Raw genomic sequence first — 18,111 nt, forward strand, 5'->3', positions numbered from 1 at the left:
GTTTTAAAAATGAAATCACATTTGCATTAAAGCAAGAAGTCAGAACGTGTAATTGAATCCACTATTTTCTAGTAATTATCCTCATTTATTGACAAATTGGGTCTTAATTTAACAATTTAGTAAATCTGAAGCAAAATACGACTAGAGATCATTTTTTGAGGAGTGATTTCTCTTTGGTGAGTTGGTTCTTTAATCCGTTTAGGCTTGTTATTTACACTAGCAAAGAGAGAGAGAGATATAAAAAATTCATCTTTTGTTCTGACATTATACAACCCAGTTTCAGTGTAAGCCGTAAACAGAAGGCACTCATTACATTTAAGCGAGAAAACATTTCATTTGTTTTCTTTGTGCAATATTATATTAGAAATTTCAGTTTCGTGCATTTCAGCTTCGTGATTTCTTTTTTAAATAAAGTCCTATCTCTGTTATTTTGAATGTAATGCCAGCAAAAAACTGTGTAAAACTTTGGGGAAGAGCAACAAAATACTGTGGGGCCAAAAACACTTCTCACTCACTTTAGCTAAGTTGGTAAAAACAGCTTCTCAGACATTTAGAAATAGAATTTAACATACAGTGTAATTAGAAAGATGATTTCACCAGGCCAAAGATGGCCATCACATTCAGGTTTTCAGGTGGTGCTGGATTCAAACAACAGTCAGAGCACGGGTTTATAAACAGAGCCACAAAAGCAAGTTAAAACTCTGACATGAAAAGAAAGGAAAACACACAAAGAAGATCCAAAAACTCTAATATGTTCTTGAGATCCAGCCTGGACAATGACGTAAAATATAAAGCTGTTTTCTGACCCCTCAAAATTTTAACTTCCTGATAGAAGTAATACTATGCATCCTGTGAGTTAAAGAGAGATTTGTAGACCCAAAGTCAGCATCTCTATGATGCAGAGCTATTAATCTGCACAGATTATCTATCCTGTGCATCTGTGAAGGCACCACTAGTGCTAAACAATGATGATGATGATGTAAACTGGCAGACCAGACCTGTCACCCACTCGGGGGAAAATTCAAATCCAATTAAATTTTGGGTGTGAATAATTTTAAGATCACTGCACTTTACGCGACGATCGTAAACTGTAAGGTTTCCAACACGAGTCTTTTATAAGTTTATTTCATACAAATTGTATTATTTTGTCCACAACTCAACACAGCTGAAAAAATTTGTAATATTACTTACAAGAGCCACTGCAAATCTTCATGTCATTTTAAAATAAACCCCTCACCGCAGTCCGGGGATGAGCTCACATGAGCCAAACCCCTCCACCCCCCCAATATCAATGAAGGTTTAAAAAGAAAACAACAGAAACACTGTCAGATCCTTTCTCCCCCACCAGAAGTCTCTAAAATGCTGCTATGAGACAAAATGCTTGTTGGCTTGAGAAATAACTTGCCAGTCTTAAACAATGAGCTGCCAGATCAGCTTCAAAAATATGAAATGTTTGTAATAGCCTGTGCTTAAAACACTGATGAACAGGACAAATATGTGGGAACTAAACATCTGTGTGAAGAATAGGGAAGAGGCACGTAAAATGTTTAAATCACACCCAAAAAATGAAAAAGAAGTAGGTGCTGCTTCCCCCAAAACTAGGGAAAAAACGTCCCCAAGAAGCATCCTTTAATAAGAATTAATTTTAAGTGCCCTTTAAAGCTTTGAGGAATTTCTTCAAGTCTTTTTTTCTTCTTCTTAGTTGCAAAAATACCTCTAGCAACAAAAATAATGGAAATAATCTTAAGGTACCTTTAAAGGCAACTCTGAAACAGTCGCGGTAGAGTTTTATTTAGTTCACTACAACCCTAAGCAGGCCAAGATTAGTGTTTTGGTAAAAAAAAAAAAAAAAATCCTATAAATACTTCATCTTGGCGCATTTTTGCATGTTATTGTGGGGTGTTATCCTTTTTTTTTTTTTTGCAACAAGAGCTCCTAAACTCTGTTGGAAAAACAAAACAAAAACAGCCTAAGGACAAAAAACATTTTATGCAGCTAGGCAGTTTTGAGCATGTCCTTCGCCGGTGTCCCCTCAGTCTGTCCCGTCATAAATAAGTCTGAAATGTGAGTCTGTGCAAACTACGAGTCTTGTCTGAATGGATTCATGTGATCTTGGTTTGGCTGCAGACCAGAGGCAGACTGTGCATGTTTCAATTAGATTAGCAGTAAGTTTATTACTATCAGCTACATCAACTAGCCAGCCTACAAAAAAATTTAAACGCAAATAAAAATAAAAATAAGCTCTACTTGAAAATAAATTGTCATCGCTCTCAGTTTCGTAGAAATCGGGGCTGGATCTGCTGTCCATCTGCTCTCCGTCAGTCTGAGTCTGTATATCGGCTCGTCTCCGGGGATGTTCACCCATCCCATCAGATTTTCTTCCGAACGTTAGCAGCCACCGTGTGGCCGTACAGCAACCGGTCCCGTTCCCGCACTTCCTCTTGCAGCTTGGCCTCCGCCACCCGGAGCTGGCGGATGGTCGCCTTCATCTCCTTCATCTTTACCTCCATGAGCGCGATGATGTCCCGCTGCTCGTTCAGCTTCCTCAGTAGCTCGGCCGACGTGGTGCCAGTGGTCAGAGAGTACGAGTGGTCCAGCGGGCTGCTGGTCACGCTGACATACTGCACCGGTGCCGCCGCGGATGAGGTGTCCACCTGTGAGTCGCCAGCCGTTACCTCGGCTGTACCGCCGACCTGCCCCGTGTAAGATGTCCCCTCCGTTTGGACGGGCAGTCGCGCGGTGCCCAAGTACTCCCCGTTTTGGCCAATCTGCACCACGGTGATGCTGTCGTCGCTCGCTTCCCCGCCTGCGTTGGCCTCGGCTCCTTCTGCGGTGCTGCCCAGCACGGAGCTGGTGACAACAATTCCGGAGGTCGCAGCTGCGGCGGGCGCGGGAACCGCCGCGGATACTTTCCTGCCTCTGCCCCGCCGACTCCTGCGCTCATTCACCCCTCGCAGAGGGAAGAGGGACGGCACCCGGATGCTGTAGGTTTTCCTCCCGCCGGCGAAATGCACGCTGCAGACTCGATGCCCCGTAGTCGGCTGGAAGGTGCTGAAGCAGCCGCTGACCCCGGCCCGGGAGATGTTCCTCAGCCACTGCTCTCTGAGAGCGGTGTCCTTAGGAAACGTGTAGAAGCGCAGTTCCCGGTCCCGGTGCGAGTTGTTGTAGCAGCCGGGGACACAGCAGGTGAACCCAGGCATATTTACTTCAGCGCCGAGGCTAAATCTGCGGCCTTCGGGTGAACTTAAGATTATTTTATTTTTTGTTTCTTTATTCTATGCTATGTTATCAAGATCGGCGGCCTGCAAGCGGAACTACACGTCCCACAACGCTAACAACTTCCTGTTTATTTTTTAGCAAAAGTGAGGCGCTCTCCTTCGTACGACGACTAAATCCATCCGAGATTAGCCGGCCGCGGAGCACACGAAGCTCTTGCATATGATGAATTCACGGATGCTGTTTTATTTTCAACGGTAAATGTTTTTTCTTGTTCTTAGCTCTGTTATCAGGGTAATCGTCCACCACTGAGAACTAAAAGTCCCACAATTCCTTGCGCTTCCTGTCCATAACCGTTAGTGATATAACGCCTCTGCTGGTCAGTGTGTGTAATGACACCGTTCAAGTAGGCGTGTGTGTAAAGAAAATACTATCAACGTGTTAAAAAACAACAAAATAACTTAATTAATTATTGATCTTTTTAAAACAAACGCTGTATTTTAATGTAAAACAATTATATTTTTATATAGATGCAGACAGACTTCTATTTTCTTCTCAAAGGAAAATAATTTTTAGAATCACAAACTAAGGTGTTTTCAGTTACAGCTGATGATTAACTGATTAAAGCAACCTAAGTCTAATTGGGGGAAAACTTCAAATACAGAATAACAATAGTGTAAAATTTGATTAATACATATGTGCAATCAGAAATAACCATGGAGAATAAAAAACTTTTTAGATGGAGCAATTTTATGAAATTCAAGTCTAATAATTTAATGTCCTGCTTTTTCTTTTGGCTTGCCCTTTTAGGTGTTGCTATAGCAGATCATAGGCCTCTGTCTCACCCTATAACTTTTATCCCCCTTAATCACACAATCAGCCATTGTCATCAGTAAATGTCATATTTTGGGGTGAAATCACCGTTAATAATAGCAACAGTGCATCCCCACCAGTATAAATATCTAATCAACTTACATCTAATAAGCATCCACAGAAGGTGTATTGTATTGTATTGTATCTTTATTTTGAACATGTTAAATTAGTACAACAACAGAAAAAAGAGACAAACAAACAAACACAGCAAAACAAAAGGAAAACAAAAAACAATAATTATAAATAACTCATAACATGTTCAAAAAGGAAGAAGCATAATCTTATTTAATCCCACCCCCTTTCACTATTTAGTAATTAATAGTCTACACTTTTTCTTCCTGTTTCCCTGTCCATCAGAAATTCTTCATTACAATTACATTACATGTTACATGTGTTTTTATTTATTTATCTATTTTTATATTTTTACATTTATACTTTAAATATATACTTATATAAACATACTTGTGCACCTACACATATATACACATCACTGTTGTGAAAATAGTGGGTGAGAACACCCGATCAGAGCCCTACCTCCTTCCTTTACTTTGCAAAAACCACAATTTTGAACTGAGTCATGCTGGGACATTGCTTCAGTTCTTCACTCTATTCCACAGCCTCCCTCCACACACAGAGATGCAAAAACGTTGTCATGTTATACGGATACAAGGATGTTTTAAATTTAATTCCCCCTTCAAATTGTATCCCTGTTTCCTTTTAGAAAACAATTTGAGAATACTGTCAGGAAGTAGGTCGTTTATTACTTTATACATAATTTGTACTGTGAGAAAATGAACCAGGTCTGTGAATTTTGGTATTTTTGATTTTAAGAATAGCGGATTTGTATGATCTTTGTAGCCAGTTTTATGGATTATCCTTATGGACCTAGATTGATGATAGCAAACATTTATGAGTATTGCCCCAAACCTCTGTACTGTAATGCAAATATGGTGAAATCAGTGAACAATATTGAATGTTGGATGATTTGTGATCCAGATGTGTTTTACTTTACTTTACTCATGGTGATATATCATGTGTGTATTTTATGAGAATTTCAAAAAAGGTATCAACAGGTATTTTTCACTAATTTAAAGTTAGACTGATTTTCAGTCTGTTTCCTTGGATTGTTTGTTCATCTTTCCATGTCAGCTGCCACACTGTCCAGGTGGTAGTAACCATTATCATCCACCTGATGGCCTTGTAGATCACTCTTCCTGCACTCCTGTGCTGGTTTAGTGTTTGGCTGGTTTAGTGGTTGGCTGGATGGTTGTGGATTTGGACGCTGCAGGTGTCACTTTTCTGATCATCATCACACAGCTATTTCTGCAGATTTAGTTTATTATTTACACACTGTAAATCTGTAGTAGCCAAATAAACCTCATACCGTATTCATCTAACATCATTTCACAAAGTAAACACCAAAGTTTAAAAGCATTTTTAAAAATAAATTGTATTTGAAAAGGCTGAGGCAAAAGAATGTAAACCAAAGTCACCCCTGCCAACAGCAGCATTAAACATGAGCGCTCACACACACCTCTACAAGTTTAAAGTCTAGTGTGTTGCTCATGGTGCCAACAGATGAACTAAGAGTTAACAATGGGTTCTTATCAGGGAAAAAAGATACATTTAAAATGGTATCTGTGTTGCAGTAAGTAAGGTCCTGCTATTATACTTGCATCAGGGCACTTATCTGGTTATTTGAAACATATGTTACTGGCCCTCCATTCAAAAACAAACAAAAATCACTATTGATTCTCCACAAACAAATATTGAATATATATTTGAGTTTGTTTCTGTGAAATCTGTGCAATTGTAACTAATACTGTCAAATAAAATTAACCAGAATAAATTATCAAAATACATTTAACCGGAGACATTATATGAGAGGGATGTCACTAAAGTAACTGAAATACAAGGGAAAACACTGCAATAGCAAACGTGGTAGAATTAGGCTATAACTTTCAGAGAGTTTTAAGAGAGTTTTTAACCGTTTTAAACCTTAATTTCGTCTCAAAGCAAGCAAATTATTTTGTCGATATATTTAGATTGGAGTGGTAGCTACGCCTTGAGTTTTGGTAATGGTTAAAAATAACAAGTGAGATAACTGCTTTGGGGTAGACGACTGCCCACTTGGAAGAAGCTTTGAGGCAACTGTTGTTGCGATTTATATAAAACTGAATTGAAAATTTTTAGATTAAACGAGTGAAACTAGTCGACGTACTGAGGGATTTGTACAGGTAGCGCACTGAATCATGGGGAAACTATTGAAAGTTAAAGTAATGCCTTAACAGCAAGGGCACATATTTTATTCGTAAGACGTATTTATACATTAATAAAAAATATCTTTAAAAGCAAGGTTTTGTGAAACTTTTAGTATCTTTGTGTTTAAACATAACGTGTTTCCTATGAGTCCCCCGTGTTGATTTTCCGCCGGTGACCTATCTTCACAGCTTTAGTATGTCCGGTTCCCGTCACAGTATTGCTGTTGCTGCTGAAGTTACCATTAGCAACTGGGCAGCGCCCGGCTCGACACCTTCCGACGTCGCTGATGTTGTGCTGCCAAATACAGTAGGTAGTTAACGTTTCCTTGCTTTTCACTTGGGATTTGTTTTAAATAATACCCGTTTGTAGATACTTTAACGCTAAACAGTGAGCCCGAGAAATATCTGCGTTTACTGGGAGTTTTTTGTGCACGCTCTGCGGTTGTCTGGCCAGCTAGCTGAACGTGCTAGCTAACGTTATCAATAACCTGACTGTTTAGCTAGCTCACTGTGTGTGTAGGTGTGTGTGCACTTGTAGCAGTACGCGTGTCTGAAACGAAGACGTGGTCACTTTGAGGAAGTTTGCAGTGTTTTATGACATATGTCTGATCCCGAGCTACTACTTCTGATTCAGAAAGCGACGAGTCCGTGTGTCATGCCTTTGATATCTCATCTGTCTAGCTGACTCGGCACGGCACGGCTCAGTTGCCAGTGTTGTCGGTGTGTGAGAGACTTCAGCTGCATTCGGCTGCTTTAGCCTGGCGCGGATGCGGTTTAAACGAGAGAAGGTTCCCAAAGGTGGCACTGGTAATGCAGGTGCAGGGGCACGCAGACTTTCCTCCGTCACCCTTCTGTTGTACAGTCATCATGGCCACAGGGAGAGTCAGCAAGATAGACCTGCTCATTGTTCACCTATATAGCACTGTGCTAAATATGGACACACCCCGCATTTCTTTATATTTTGCTAGGAAAACGGAAAATAGGTACAGCAATTTATGGCTTGAGAGAAGTTCATACCTGAGCCAAAGCTGCTGTTCTCCTGTTTCTCCTCTCAGCATATTCCTTTCCTTTTCCCCCCTTACTTCTCCCTAAGAGTCCACATTCAGTCCCCAAAGACTGTAGTCTTTGTAGTGGTACATTTAGTTCATTTAATATTTATAAATCAATTTCACTTTTTACTTTGAATTATAAAGTTTTTGGAAAACCTCTGAATTAAAAGGATATGTTTTTTGTGTTTTTGTGTATGTTTTTCAGCTTAGTTGATTTTTATGCATATGTATTTAATGTAGATATGGCCTGCTATTTAAATCAGTCACCAGTCTATTATCATTCCAGATCAGGAAAACAAGGGAGTAAACTCATACTGGTTCAGGTGATTTATAACTTTCAGAACAACATTAAGTGAGCGATAAATAATTAGATTGTTCTGGCTGCTGGTTTTTATGTTTAGCCTGGTTGAAAGACAAAAGATGACATTGACATTCAGTGGGTGTGAACAAGGAAAGGCATGTTAAGTATGTGGCAGGACACGGCATGAGAGCCTGTCACAGAGGTCTGATAAGAAAAACTGGGCTGAACTTTCATGAGACCTGCAGATACACTCAAAGCTGGGATAAATGGGTAAAGCACTTATTCACTACTCCTTCTCATTTCTTAGTGCTGCATTCACAAAGAGCTTTTTTATTTCCCAGGATTTTGTTATGTTATTGGATAAAGGTTGATCGCTCTTTAACTGTTCAATTGTTAATTGTTTTATAGGCTAAAATCAACAGCACAGGCCTTGAAAAGCTAGTGGATGATTTGCTGTTGAGATGCTGGAGTGACTGGCGATGGTTCACACATAGGGTCCCACTGAGCAGCTCTACCATGCTGCCGGGAGTCGGTGTGTTTGGCACGGGGAGTACGGCCCGAGTGCTGGTCCCACTGCTAAAAGCTGAAGGCTTTGAGGTTCATGCACTCTGGGGGCGAAGCGAAGAGGAAGCATGCTGCTTGGCAAAGGAGCTCGGCATCCCATTTCACACCAGCCGATCTGACGACGTCCTGCTGCATCAAGATGTTGACCTTGTCTGCATCTATATTCCACCATCCATGACAAGGCAGATAGCAGTCAAGGCACTGGGTAAGACTCCATAAACACAAATATAACATAATATAACACAGTGTGTTTGGCAGCATAGTGACTGAGCTATTAGCACTGTCACAGCATGAGGGGTTCAAATCCAGGCAACACTCTTTCGTACAGTGTTTGTATCATCTCCCTGTTCTTGTGCAGGCTTTCTACAGGACCTCCAGTTTCTCCTACCACTAACCCTATTTAGTATGTCATGAAAGAAATCATCTCAAGAGTTAACACCCTAAATGAAGGTTGAAATATTAAGATTCACATGTTAGTATTGCACATTTCTTCCTCTTGCAATAATGCTTTCATGTTATCAGTGTTCTGGTACCAAATTACAAAATTTTAATGAAAGCATGCAGTGCTCTGAAACACTGACCAGTGCCTCATGCCTGCTTGTGGTGATACTTATTAATCAACTGAGGGTAAAGTCAAAGCTACAGTGAAGAAGAAACTCACACGGTGAAAATGGCAGACAGCACAGATAGCAGGGAAAAGCACATCGGTGGCATTATTAATCACACTAATTAAACTGAAAAATATTGATTACACACACAGTGTGGCGAATAAATATATAATTACTGCTGATAGCCTCATTAGGGACATTTTTTTTTATTAGTTATACAGATATTTGATGTATCTTCTATGTTTGTTTTACAGTGTGTCCAGAACTGTAGGACTCAGTATCATGATATTGCTGTTATTTTGGGGAATGTATTATTAGTTGCTTCCACCTGTAATGACTATAATCCTAATGCAGCTCCTCTGGGGGTATCTCCACTTATCTTTGTGCTTCATCACAAGCCAAATGTGTCAGATAGAAACCCTTCAAGTTTCAGTTCTGGGTCTGGTTTCGATTTAGCACCCGTAGCTGTTTTCACACATGACCTCCATGGATTGTCAGTGTGGTAATTGCCCTACCTCATATGTAGCACACACCAGGTGATAGTCTACTTTAGATGCGTTCTCACTGCTGGAAATATTGCATTTGTTTAAAGCAAGGGAACTGCCTGGGTAGAGCATGCAAGAAGCAGCATACATGAGTGCCCACTCATTTGCTGGAACTTCACCAAACAATTATGTGTGCTGTTCCCACACGAGAACAGTCAACCATCACGCACCGTTTGTCCCAGTAGGCTGGAGATCGTTCAGTGTCCATTCTGACTACAGGGAGTGCAGAATTATTAGGCAAATGAGTATTTTGTCCACATCATCCTCTTCATGCATGTTGTCTTACTCCAAGCTGTATAGGCTCAAAAGCCTACTACACAGCAAAATCTCCAGTGTTAAATTAACACTGGAGAGTGTCTATATGGGTCCACACCTCTGAGTGTTAAATACAACACTGTTGAGTGTTAAATTAACACTTTTGACAGTGTTATATGTTTAAAAGTAACCTAGTCAGTTTTGAAGATTAACAAAGACTAACACTGAGCAGTGCTGGTTTTCTAACACTGGAATATTTCTAACATTTTGAGTTATTTTCCAGTGTTAGAAAATCAGCACTGCTCAGTGTTAGTCTTTGTTAATCTTCAAAACTGCTGGACATTATGAACAATGCTGGGCATCCTCTGCACACGGCCATAAACAATCAGAAGAGTCTGTTCAGTGACAGGTTGCTTCTCCCCAAGACAAGAACTAACAGACTTAAAAACTCCTTTGTCCCACACGCCATCAGACTGTTTAACTCCTCTCTGGAGGGGAGAGGGAGGGGAAACAGGAAACAGGAGGACAAAGGAGGGGGGAACAACTAAGCTGTAGTGCCTCTTCACCTCACTGTACAATACCTTGTGCAATACTTTTTGTAAATAGTCAACAGTGCAATAGACTCAATACTTGAAATGTGCAATTCACTTGTATTTTTATTTTTTATTCCTATTTATTCTATTTATCCCCTTTGTATATTTTATTTATATTTGTCTCTGTATATATATATATATATATATATATATATATATATATATATATATATATATATATATATATATATATATATATATAAAATTCTGTAACTGTAACTTCGGTCGTTGCTGTGCTTTTTTTTGGAAGTCGAATTTCCCAGAGGAACCCACCCGAGGGATTAATAAAGTTCTATCTTATCTTATCAAAACTGACTAGGTTACTTTTAAACATATAACACTCTCAAAAGTGTTAATTTAACACTCAACAGTGTTGTATTTAACACTCAGAGGTGTGGACCCATATAGACACTCTCCAGTGTTAATTTAACACTGGAGATTTTGCTGTGTACCAATTAAGCATATTAGGTGATGTGCATCTCTGTAATGAGAAGGGGTGTGGTCTAATGACATCAACACCCTATATCAGGTGTGCATAATTATTAGGCAACGTCCTTTCCTTTGGCAAAATGGGTCAAAAGAAGGACTTGACAGGCTCAGAAAAGTCAAAAATAGTGAGATATCTTGCAGAGGGATGCAGCAGTCTCAAAATTGCAAAGCTTCTGAAGCGTGATCATCGAACAATCAAGCGTTTCATTCAAAATAGTCAACAGGGTCGCAAGAAGCGTGTGGAAAAACCAAGGTGCAAAATAACTGCCCATGAACTGAGAAAAGTCAAGCGTGCAGCTGCCAAGATGCCACTTGCCACCAGTTTGGCCATATTTCAGAGCTGCAACATCACTGGAGTGCCCAAAAGCACAAGGTGTGCAATACTCAGAGACATGGCCAAGGTAAGAAAGGCTGAAAGACGACCACCACTGAACAAGACACACAAGCTGAAACGTCAAGACTGGGCCAAGAAATACTCAATCAAGACTGGTTTTTCTAAGGTTTTATGGACTGATGAAATGAGAGTGAGTCTTGATGGGCCTGTGGCTGGATTGGTAAAAGGGCAGAGAGCTCCAGTCCGACTCAGACGCCAGCAAGGTGGAGGTGGAGTACTGGTTTAGGCTGGTATCATCAAAGATGAGCTTGTGGGGCCTTTTCGGGTTGAGGATGGAGTCAAGCTCAACTCCCAGTCCTACTGCCAGTTCCTGGAAGACACCTTCTTCAAGCAGTGGTACAGGAAGAAGTCTGCATCCTTCAAGAAAAACATGATTTTCATGCAGGACAATGCTCCATCACACGCGTCCAAGTACTCCACAGCGTGGCTGGCAAGAAAGGGTATAAATGAAGAAAAACTAATGACATGGCCACCTTGTTCACCTGATCTGAACCCCATTGAGAACCTGTGGTCCATCATCAAATGTGAGATTTACAAGGAGGGAAAACAGTACACCTCTCTGAACAGTGTCTGGGAGGCTGTGGTTGCTGCTGCACGCAATGTTGATGGTGAACAGATCAAAACACTGACAGAATCCATGGATGGCAGGCTTTTGAGTGTCCTTGCAAAGAAAGGTGGCTATATTGGTCGCTGATTTGTTTTTGTTTTGTTTTTGAATGTCAGAAATGTATATTTGTGAATGTGGAGATGTTATATTGGTTTCACTGGTAAAAATAAATGATTGAAATGGGTATATATTTGTTTTTTGTTAAGTTGTCTAATAATTATGCACAGTAATAGTCACCTGCACACACAGATATCCCCCTAAAATAGCTAAAACTAAAAACAAACTAAAAACTACTTCCAAAAACATTCAGCTTTGATATTAATGAGTTTTTTGGGTTCATTGAGAACATGGTTGTTGTTCAATAATAAAATTATTCCTCAAAAATACAACTTTCCTAATAATTCTGCACTCCCTGTATGTTAAACATTTGCTGTGTCACATACAGCTTCATCAGGTGAGGTGTGGAAAAGTTCAGAGCTGTGTATGCAAACAGCTCGTGCCCTGAAGCAGCTGGGTGTGGCAGGTCAGATCTCAAACGCATTTCCTCTGTAACGTATTCTTCAGGGTTTGTTATTGACGTGTGATTAATGGTGATCAAAGCCTTGATCAACAGCAATTGTAGCTACAAATTAAAAAAAAAAAAAGAAAGAAAAATTCTGTCAGCAGTAGACTGAAGCAAATATAATCAACAAGGTTTCCCAATCAAAGGGGACTTGATACAGGGCTTTCTGTATCTGATGGAATTCCTAAGCGTTGACCACAGTTTCCTGTTTTAGTTGCAACTTCCTGAGTGTTTCCCTGCTGAGGGACTAATCCATGGGACCAATTCCAACGGCTAGTGAGGTCTGATTTAAAATGTATAGCAAACGCTGCACTCACTAGATGCCATCACATTATTTTGGTTTATTCATACCTAATGAGTAAATGAACAGTAAAGCAATCAAATGCACACTCTGATAGATGCACCGAACTGAAACTGCTGCAGATCTGAGCTTATGTAAAAAAATAAATAAATAAATTGTGTGAAATCTGTTCTCATTGGCTCTACGCCAAAGATCAGTGCAGTAAGTTAATAACTGCTCAATCTCCGTCTGTCTTCAGGTATCGGTAAGAATGTCGTGTGTGAGAAAGCTGCAACTGCTGTGGATTCATTCAAGATGGTCACTGCAGCCAGATACTACCCACAGCTGCTCAGCATTATGGGTAACACCCTGCGCTTCCTGCCAGCTTTTGTTGCAATGCGCCAACTGCTGGTGGAGGGATATGTGGGCGAACTGCAGGTGTGTGATGTCCGAGTCTATGGTCCGAGCCTGCTGGACCAGTCGTACGGCTGGACCTGCGAGGAGCTGATGGGAGGAGGCGGTCTTCACACTGTTGGCTCCGCCATCATCGACCTTTTGAGTTACCTGTCTGGCACACGAGCACACCGCGTGCATGGTTTACTGCGGACCTTCGTGCAGCAAAACGGTTTGATCCGAGGGATACGCCGCGTCACCAGCGACGATTTCTGTTTCTTCCAAATGTTGATGGGTGGGACAGGGTCCAGTAGCGTGTGCTGCACTGTGACCCTAAACTTCAATATGCCGGGGTCGTTTGTACATGAGGTTATGGTAGTTGGATCCACTGGGAGATTAATTGCCAGAGGGACAGAACTGTATGGGCAACGCAACGGGAGTAAAAGCGAGGAGCTGTTGGTAGGTGACAACGGCTGGGTGGGACCAGAGGTAAAAGAAATGCCCCTGCCTCTCCTGCAGGGCCTGAGCTCCATGGTGAAGGCGCTGAGGCAGTCTTTTCAGGCTAAGGAGGAGCGCCGGTGTTGGGCACGGGGACCAGTTGCCACTGCACCAACGTTTGAGGACGGTCTGTACGTGCAGACGGTGGTGGAGGCGGTGAAGCGGTCCAGCAGCAGCGGAGAATGGGAGTGTGTTGAGATCATGAGTCATGAACCTGATCCAAACCAGAACCTGTGTGAGGCTCTCAAGAGAAACAAAAACTAGATCTGTTAATTCACCCAGTGCGACTACTGCATGTCTGACAAAACGGAGCTCTGAATGTTTCAAGTCCGCTGCTTCGACCTTTTATGTGACACATGACTACTTGGCTTGTTTTTTTTTAACACACTTGTCACAATTTGAACTTCTTCTTTTTTTTTTTTTTATTTGACTGTGTTGTGAATGCTTGAACCCTCACAGATGTGATTTGTTTGTACACTAAATTTGTAAAGCTCTATTATTCTGATTCTCAACAGAAAACATTATCATAGCTGTAAAGCTCATTTAAACGTGTTAAAAGCTCCCTGTGTCCCACCGACAGTCACCTTACGCTGCCTTGATTATCATTCTTAGCTTGAAGTTGTGGAGTCATGATTTCAGATTTTCGGCTAAAAAAGGATCTAGACCTATATTAGTTGTTAGCCAATAGTAGATTTTAATTTTAAAAAATGGTTTTAGGTTGTTGGGTGGTTTTTTTTTTGTTTTCAACTTATGAGCAGTTTCTTTAGATTTATTAATATAGAAAGAAAACAATTATGAAGTCTGAATAAGTGCATTACCCCTGAACATCCCTTTTTTTCTGGTTATTGTTTTTAATTTTTTGTTGTTGTTGTTTTTTCTTTTAAAGTTTGGGTATCACCAGAGAGTTTGAGCTGAGTCTAATATTTCCATGACCACCGGCTGGCTCGCTGGCTAATAAACCATGCACCAGCAGGAACAGTTCATTGAACCCTGCAAGAAGTCAGTGGTTTCAGGGCAGATTGAAAAGAGTGTCTCAGTCATATCTGAGATTGTTTTGGCCTGCTGATAACGTGAGAGGGGTTAATGGGTACAGTATGCCTATTTTATCTGAATTAATAGTCTCAGCTTGTATATCCACCCTTTTTTGATGGTACAGCAGAGTTTTAGGATAGTTATTTTGTTGAGCCTTCAGCTCTGGGTCAAGGATCCTTTCCCCCACTTTGCAAATCCAGGTCTGTAAGTTTCAGCATATTGGTTGCAGTTCACCAGCTGACGCCTGTAGCTACAGAAAGATTTGTTCAAGCACCATTTTTCAGGTGATTAATGATGCTGTGTATTACTATAGGGAAACTGGAACACCATGTGATTCTCTACTGTAGATAAAATTTAGACTTTAATATGTTTGAATGGAAATATATTGGTGTTAATGTACACTAACAGCACCTTTCTGTAAAAGAGGGAGTGTTTACCTCAGCCATGACTGTGACCATCACAGCAGCCGCGTGATTTGACTAACAAATGACCCGTTGTGATTCTGATAGAACTCAAATTAGAGTAAGTATAATGGAGCTGTGTTCAGTTTACTTTCTATTTTATTTTTCACCATGTAATAAGTATATTTTAGACATTTGAAAAAAAAGAGGTTTAATAATGTGTTTGTTACAAAATGGCCATGACTTACATGATACCAGGGATTGAGTAAAATAAGCTATGTAGAGAATAAAGTAACAGTCTGTAGCAATGCCCCTGAATTCCCCACTGTAAATGTATACTGAACTATTACTCCTGTAAGCTGGAAAAGAGGATGTAGAAAGTGTACGGTTGCCTACTGCACAGACAGAGCAGCAGTCACAGTTTTACCAAAGTACATTATAAAAATTCAAAATAAAAGCTCTACTCTAGGATGGATGACTCAGCCATGTCCTGTTACATAACTGAATTATGCCTCAGGGAGTTTTTAGTGCATACGCTTAGCACCTGTTTTTCCATTTTGGACTGATAGTATTCCATAAGGATGTAGACCTTATGGAATACTATCACCATGTTAAATTGGTATTTCCAGTTTATTTTGATGTGTATTTTCATAGACAGTATAACAGATGAACGAAGCTTTCAAGTCTAAAAATTGAAGCCAGCCTAGAAGTGCCATAAACGGAATTATTTTTAAAGGCAAAACCTGCAATACTGTGGGGGGAATGACCATTGAATTTGACCTGTGTAAACACTCTCCTGTTGAGTCACTCATTTTGGGTCACACTAAATAAATGATTACGTCTGTTTTCTAAATTTTGGTCATTCTTTGTGTCCGATAAAAAGATTTTTGAGGGTATGCTGGTTAGCTAGCAGCTTGTGATTGGCAAGCTGTTATGAGCATCACAGTAGCTATGTCCATCGTTTATACTGTCCATGGATTTATTAAATAGATTATAAGATGACAACAACATTGAAAATAAAAGCTAGGATGCTTAGGGGGAGTCATTCTCACATGCTCTGTTTGTTTGTTCGTTTCGGTTTTCTTCTGTGATGTTTTGGGCAAACAATGACTGCTGAGATCAAACGTCAGTTGATTATTTGGATTGTGTCTCAGGGAGTGTTTTGGAGATGTTCTTGGCACCTGATTTCCACTTCACACTGATCATAATCCATTTAACCAGAGAGCTTCTACTAGCCTTCAGGCTGCAAAGCAGAAAATTATAGTAGCAGCCGGCTCTTCATAGCATTCAGTGTTTAGTGGTAAACTCTGAGATGTATTGGATTCAAAGCCTGAGTGGTTTTAAAGTTTGTGTTTAAGGTGTGTTTACATTTGTTAAGCACTGAAGTAAATTGTAGATTTTTTTTTTTTTTTTTTCCAAACACATGTGGGGTCACCAGTCGTTCAGAAACTGTACTGATGTTTTTATTGAGTGAAATCACTGGATTTGATCTGTGTGAAAGTGTAAATGTGCTCCGAGCCAGACAAGCTTCACAGGTGTTGTAGTCACTCACTGCTTCTTACTTCTGCTGACTATCCTAACAAATCGTGGCTTCACTGTTGCTAACGCTGGTGTGGCAGGAAGTGACAGGGGGTGTGTACTGCTTTGGTCTGGCGTGTCTGTCCCCTTCTTCAGCACCACGCAGGATCTGCAGATATAAACAGATTCCCGTTACACTCTTACTTCATGGTGTCCCAACAGTGCTTTACAAAAACAGGAAGTTGAGTTTACATTAAGTGTCTTTATAAAACACAAAGCATGTCACGTTTGCCTGCAGGATGTTCCATAATCTGACACTGCTAAAATACATTCCAGCATTCATCATCATCTTCTTATCTACAGTTGTTTTGTTGTTTTTGCACTGAGAATAACATGATGCCACATATTTAATAAACAGCGTGATGCGTGTAGTGTCCAGCCAGCTCGCTGAAGAACACTTTTTGTATTTATTTGTAAGCTCAAGTGGAGAAAGTTTGCCATTTTTTGCTTTCAGCCTGTGAACTTCTTTTTAAACCTGTTTTGTTTTTTTTGTTTTTTTAAAAGCACTAATGTGTTGCTTTAAAGTAGGGAAACTGTAATGCTCATCTGCTTGACGGATATTTCCTTTAATAAAAACGGCTGCCTTTGTTTAACACCTGTTGTCTAATCTGAGTTTGTTCATTGTGTTAACTGTGAAGAAGCAAGGCAAGCTAAGCATAGAAAAAGGTTGGGTGTCAGGCGCCACCTCTCTGGGGACATCTCAGGCCCTCCAAGGTTTGGAGGCCTATCTCCCCCTACCACCACTTCCCCTGCCAGTGGCGGACCCCCTCAGACATCGGTGCGTTGGTGGTTCTTTGTGTCCGGGGATGGGCATCCAGGTACACACCGGCTCACTCCTTGGCGGCCGCTTATCGGGGCCTGGAGCCTGGGGCTCGCTCGGGCCACTTCGGAGGTGGGGTGCCCCCGGCCTCTCGGCCTGGGGCTCGGTCACTCAGGCGCAGCTGGCTGCCGGCGGAGCTCACGGGCGCGTCACTGCAACTCCCCCTGGCTTCTGCTCCGCGGCTGCTGAGTGAGCCCTCATCTGGGACTCTCCTCAGCTCTTTCCGGGACAGTGGCGCAGCTGCCCCTCTGTTGGTCTTCCTTGGTCTCTTGTGTTCTGGGGGCCTCTGGATGTCTGGAGTTTTGATCTCCTCCACACCTGCTTCACGCCCTGGAGGACGGGGCTGTGGCCCCCCCCACACCCTCTAGCAGATCATTACATGAAGGAACCTTTTAAAAAAACAAAAAACAAGCGCGTCCATGCTCACAGGTGTACACACGGGTGATCACACCCACAAACTACACCCTTTTTGGCTCCTACCTCAGGGCACACTGTGTTCTGTTGATCTTATGTGCTGCACAATAATGTTTAACATTTAGTATTTACTGTCATATTCCCATATATCATTGTGATGTTGTTTATTCTATTACTCTTGTTCTCTTCTGCTTGCTTTCTTTTTTCTTTCTCAGCAGGTGATCCAGGTGATTGATATATGCATTTTTTTTCTCTGCCCGTTCTGTTGGTTTTTGTCTTTTGCCCTTCTCCCCCGTCCCTCTTCTCAGCTGTTTCTCTTTCCCTCTTTCTTTCTCCCCTTCTTTCCCCCAGTCAAGTCTGTCCCGTATTCAGTAAGTG

The 18,111-nt window shown here is 41.1% G+C and overlaps 2 protein-coding genes across 4 annotated transcripts; one reads left to right on the plus strand and one right to left on the minus strand.

The window, feature by feature from the left end:
• Window positions 1-1,838: 1,838 nt before the first annotated feature.
• thap11 (THAP domain containing 11) lies at window positions 1,839-3,371 on the minus strand. Its single transcript, XM_085401240.1, has one exon. The coding sequence runs from the start codon at window positions 3,198-3,200 to the stop codon at window positions 2,370-2,372; it is 831 nt and encodes a 276-aa protein (XP_085257366.1). The 5' UTR covers window positions 3,201-3,371; the 3' UTR covers window positions 1,839-2,369.
• On the plus strand, window positions 3,162-16,363 carry gfod2 (glucose-fructose oxidoreductase domain containing 2). Of its 3 annotated transcripts, XM_085401214.1 has the most exons (5): window positions 3,162-3,186; window positions 3,358-3,473; window positions 6,540-6,657; window positions 8,109-8,469; window positions 12,857-16,363. In XM_085401214.1, exons 2-5 carry the CDS (start codon window positions 3,439-3,441, stop codon window positions 13,750-13,752), a joined length of 1,410 nt encoding a protein of 469 aa, XP_085257340.1. In that variant the 5' UTR covers window positions 3,162-3,186; window positions 3,358-3,438; the 3' UTR covers window positions 13,753-16,363. The 3 variants fall into 3 exon arrangements, with proteins under 3 accessions (XP_085257340.1, XP_085257353.1, XP_085257347.1); XM_085401227.1 differs by lacking the exons at window positions 3,162-3,186; window positions 3,358-3,473 and having other exon boundaries at window positions 6,540-6,661; XM_085401221.1 differs by lacking the exons at window positions 3,162-3,186; window positions 3,358-3,473; window positions 6,540-6,657 and adding an exon at window positions 6,697-7,970.
• The last annotated feature ends 1,748 nt before the right edge of the window (window positions 16,364-18,111 follow it).

Source organism: Rhamphochromis longiceps, linkage group LG1, assembly GCF_057381845.1.
Source record: "Rhamphochromis longiceps isolate RC_006_pf linkage group LG1, R_longiceps_female_GT1.1, whole genome shotgun sequence".
NCBI classification, from domain to species: Eukaryota; Metazoa; Chordata; class Actinopteri; order Cichliformes; family Cichlidae; genus Rhamphochromis; species Rhamphochromis longiceps.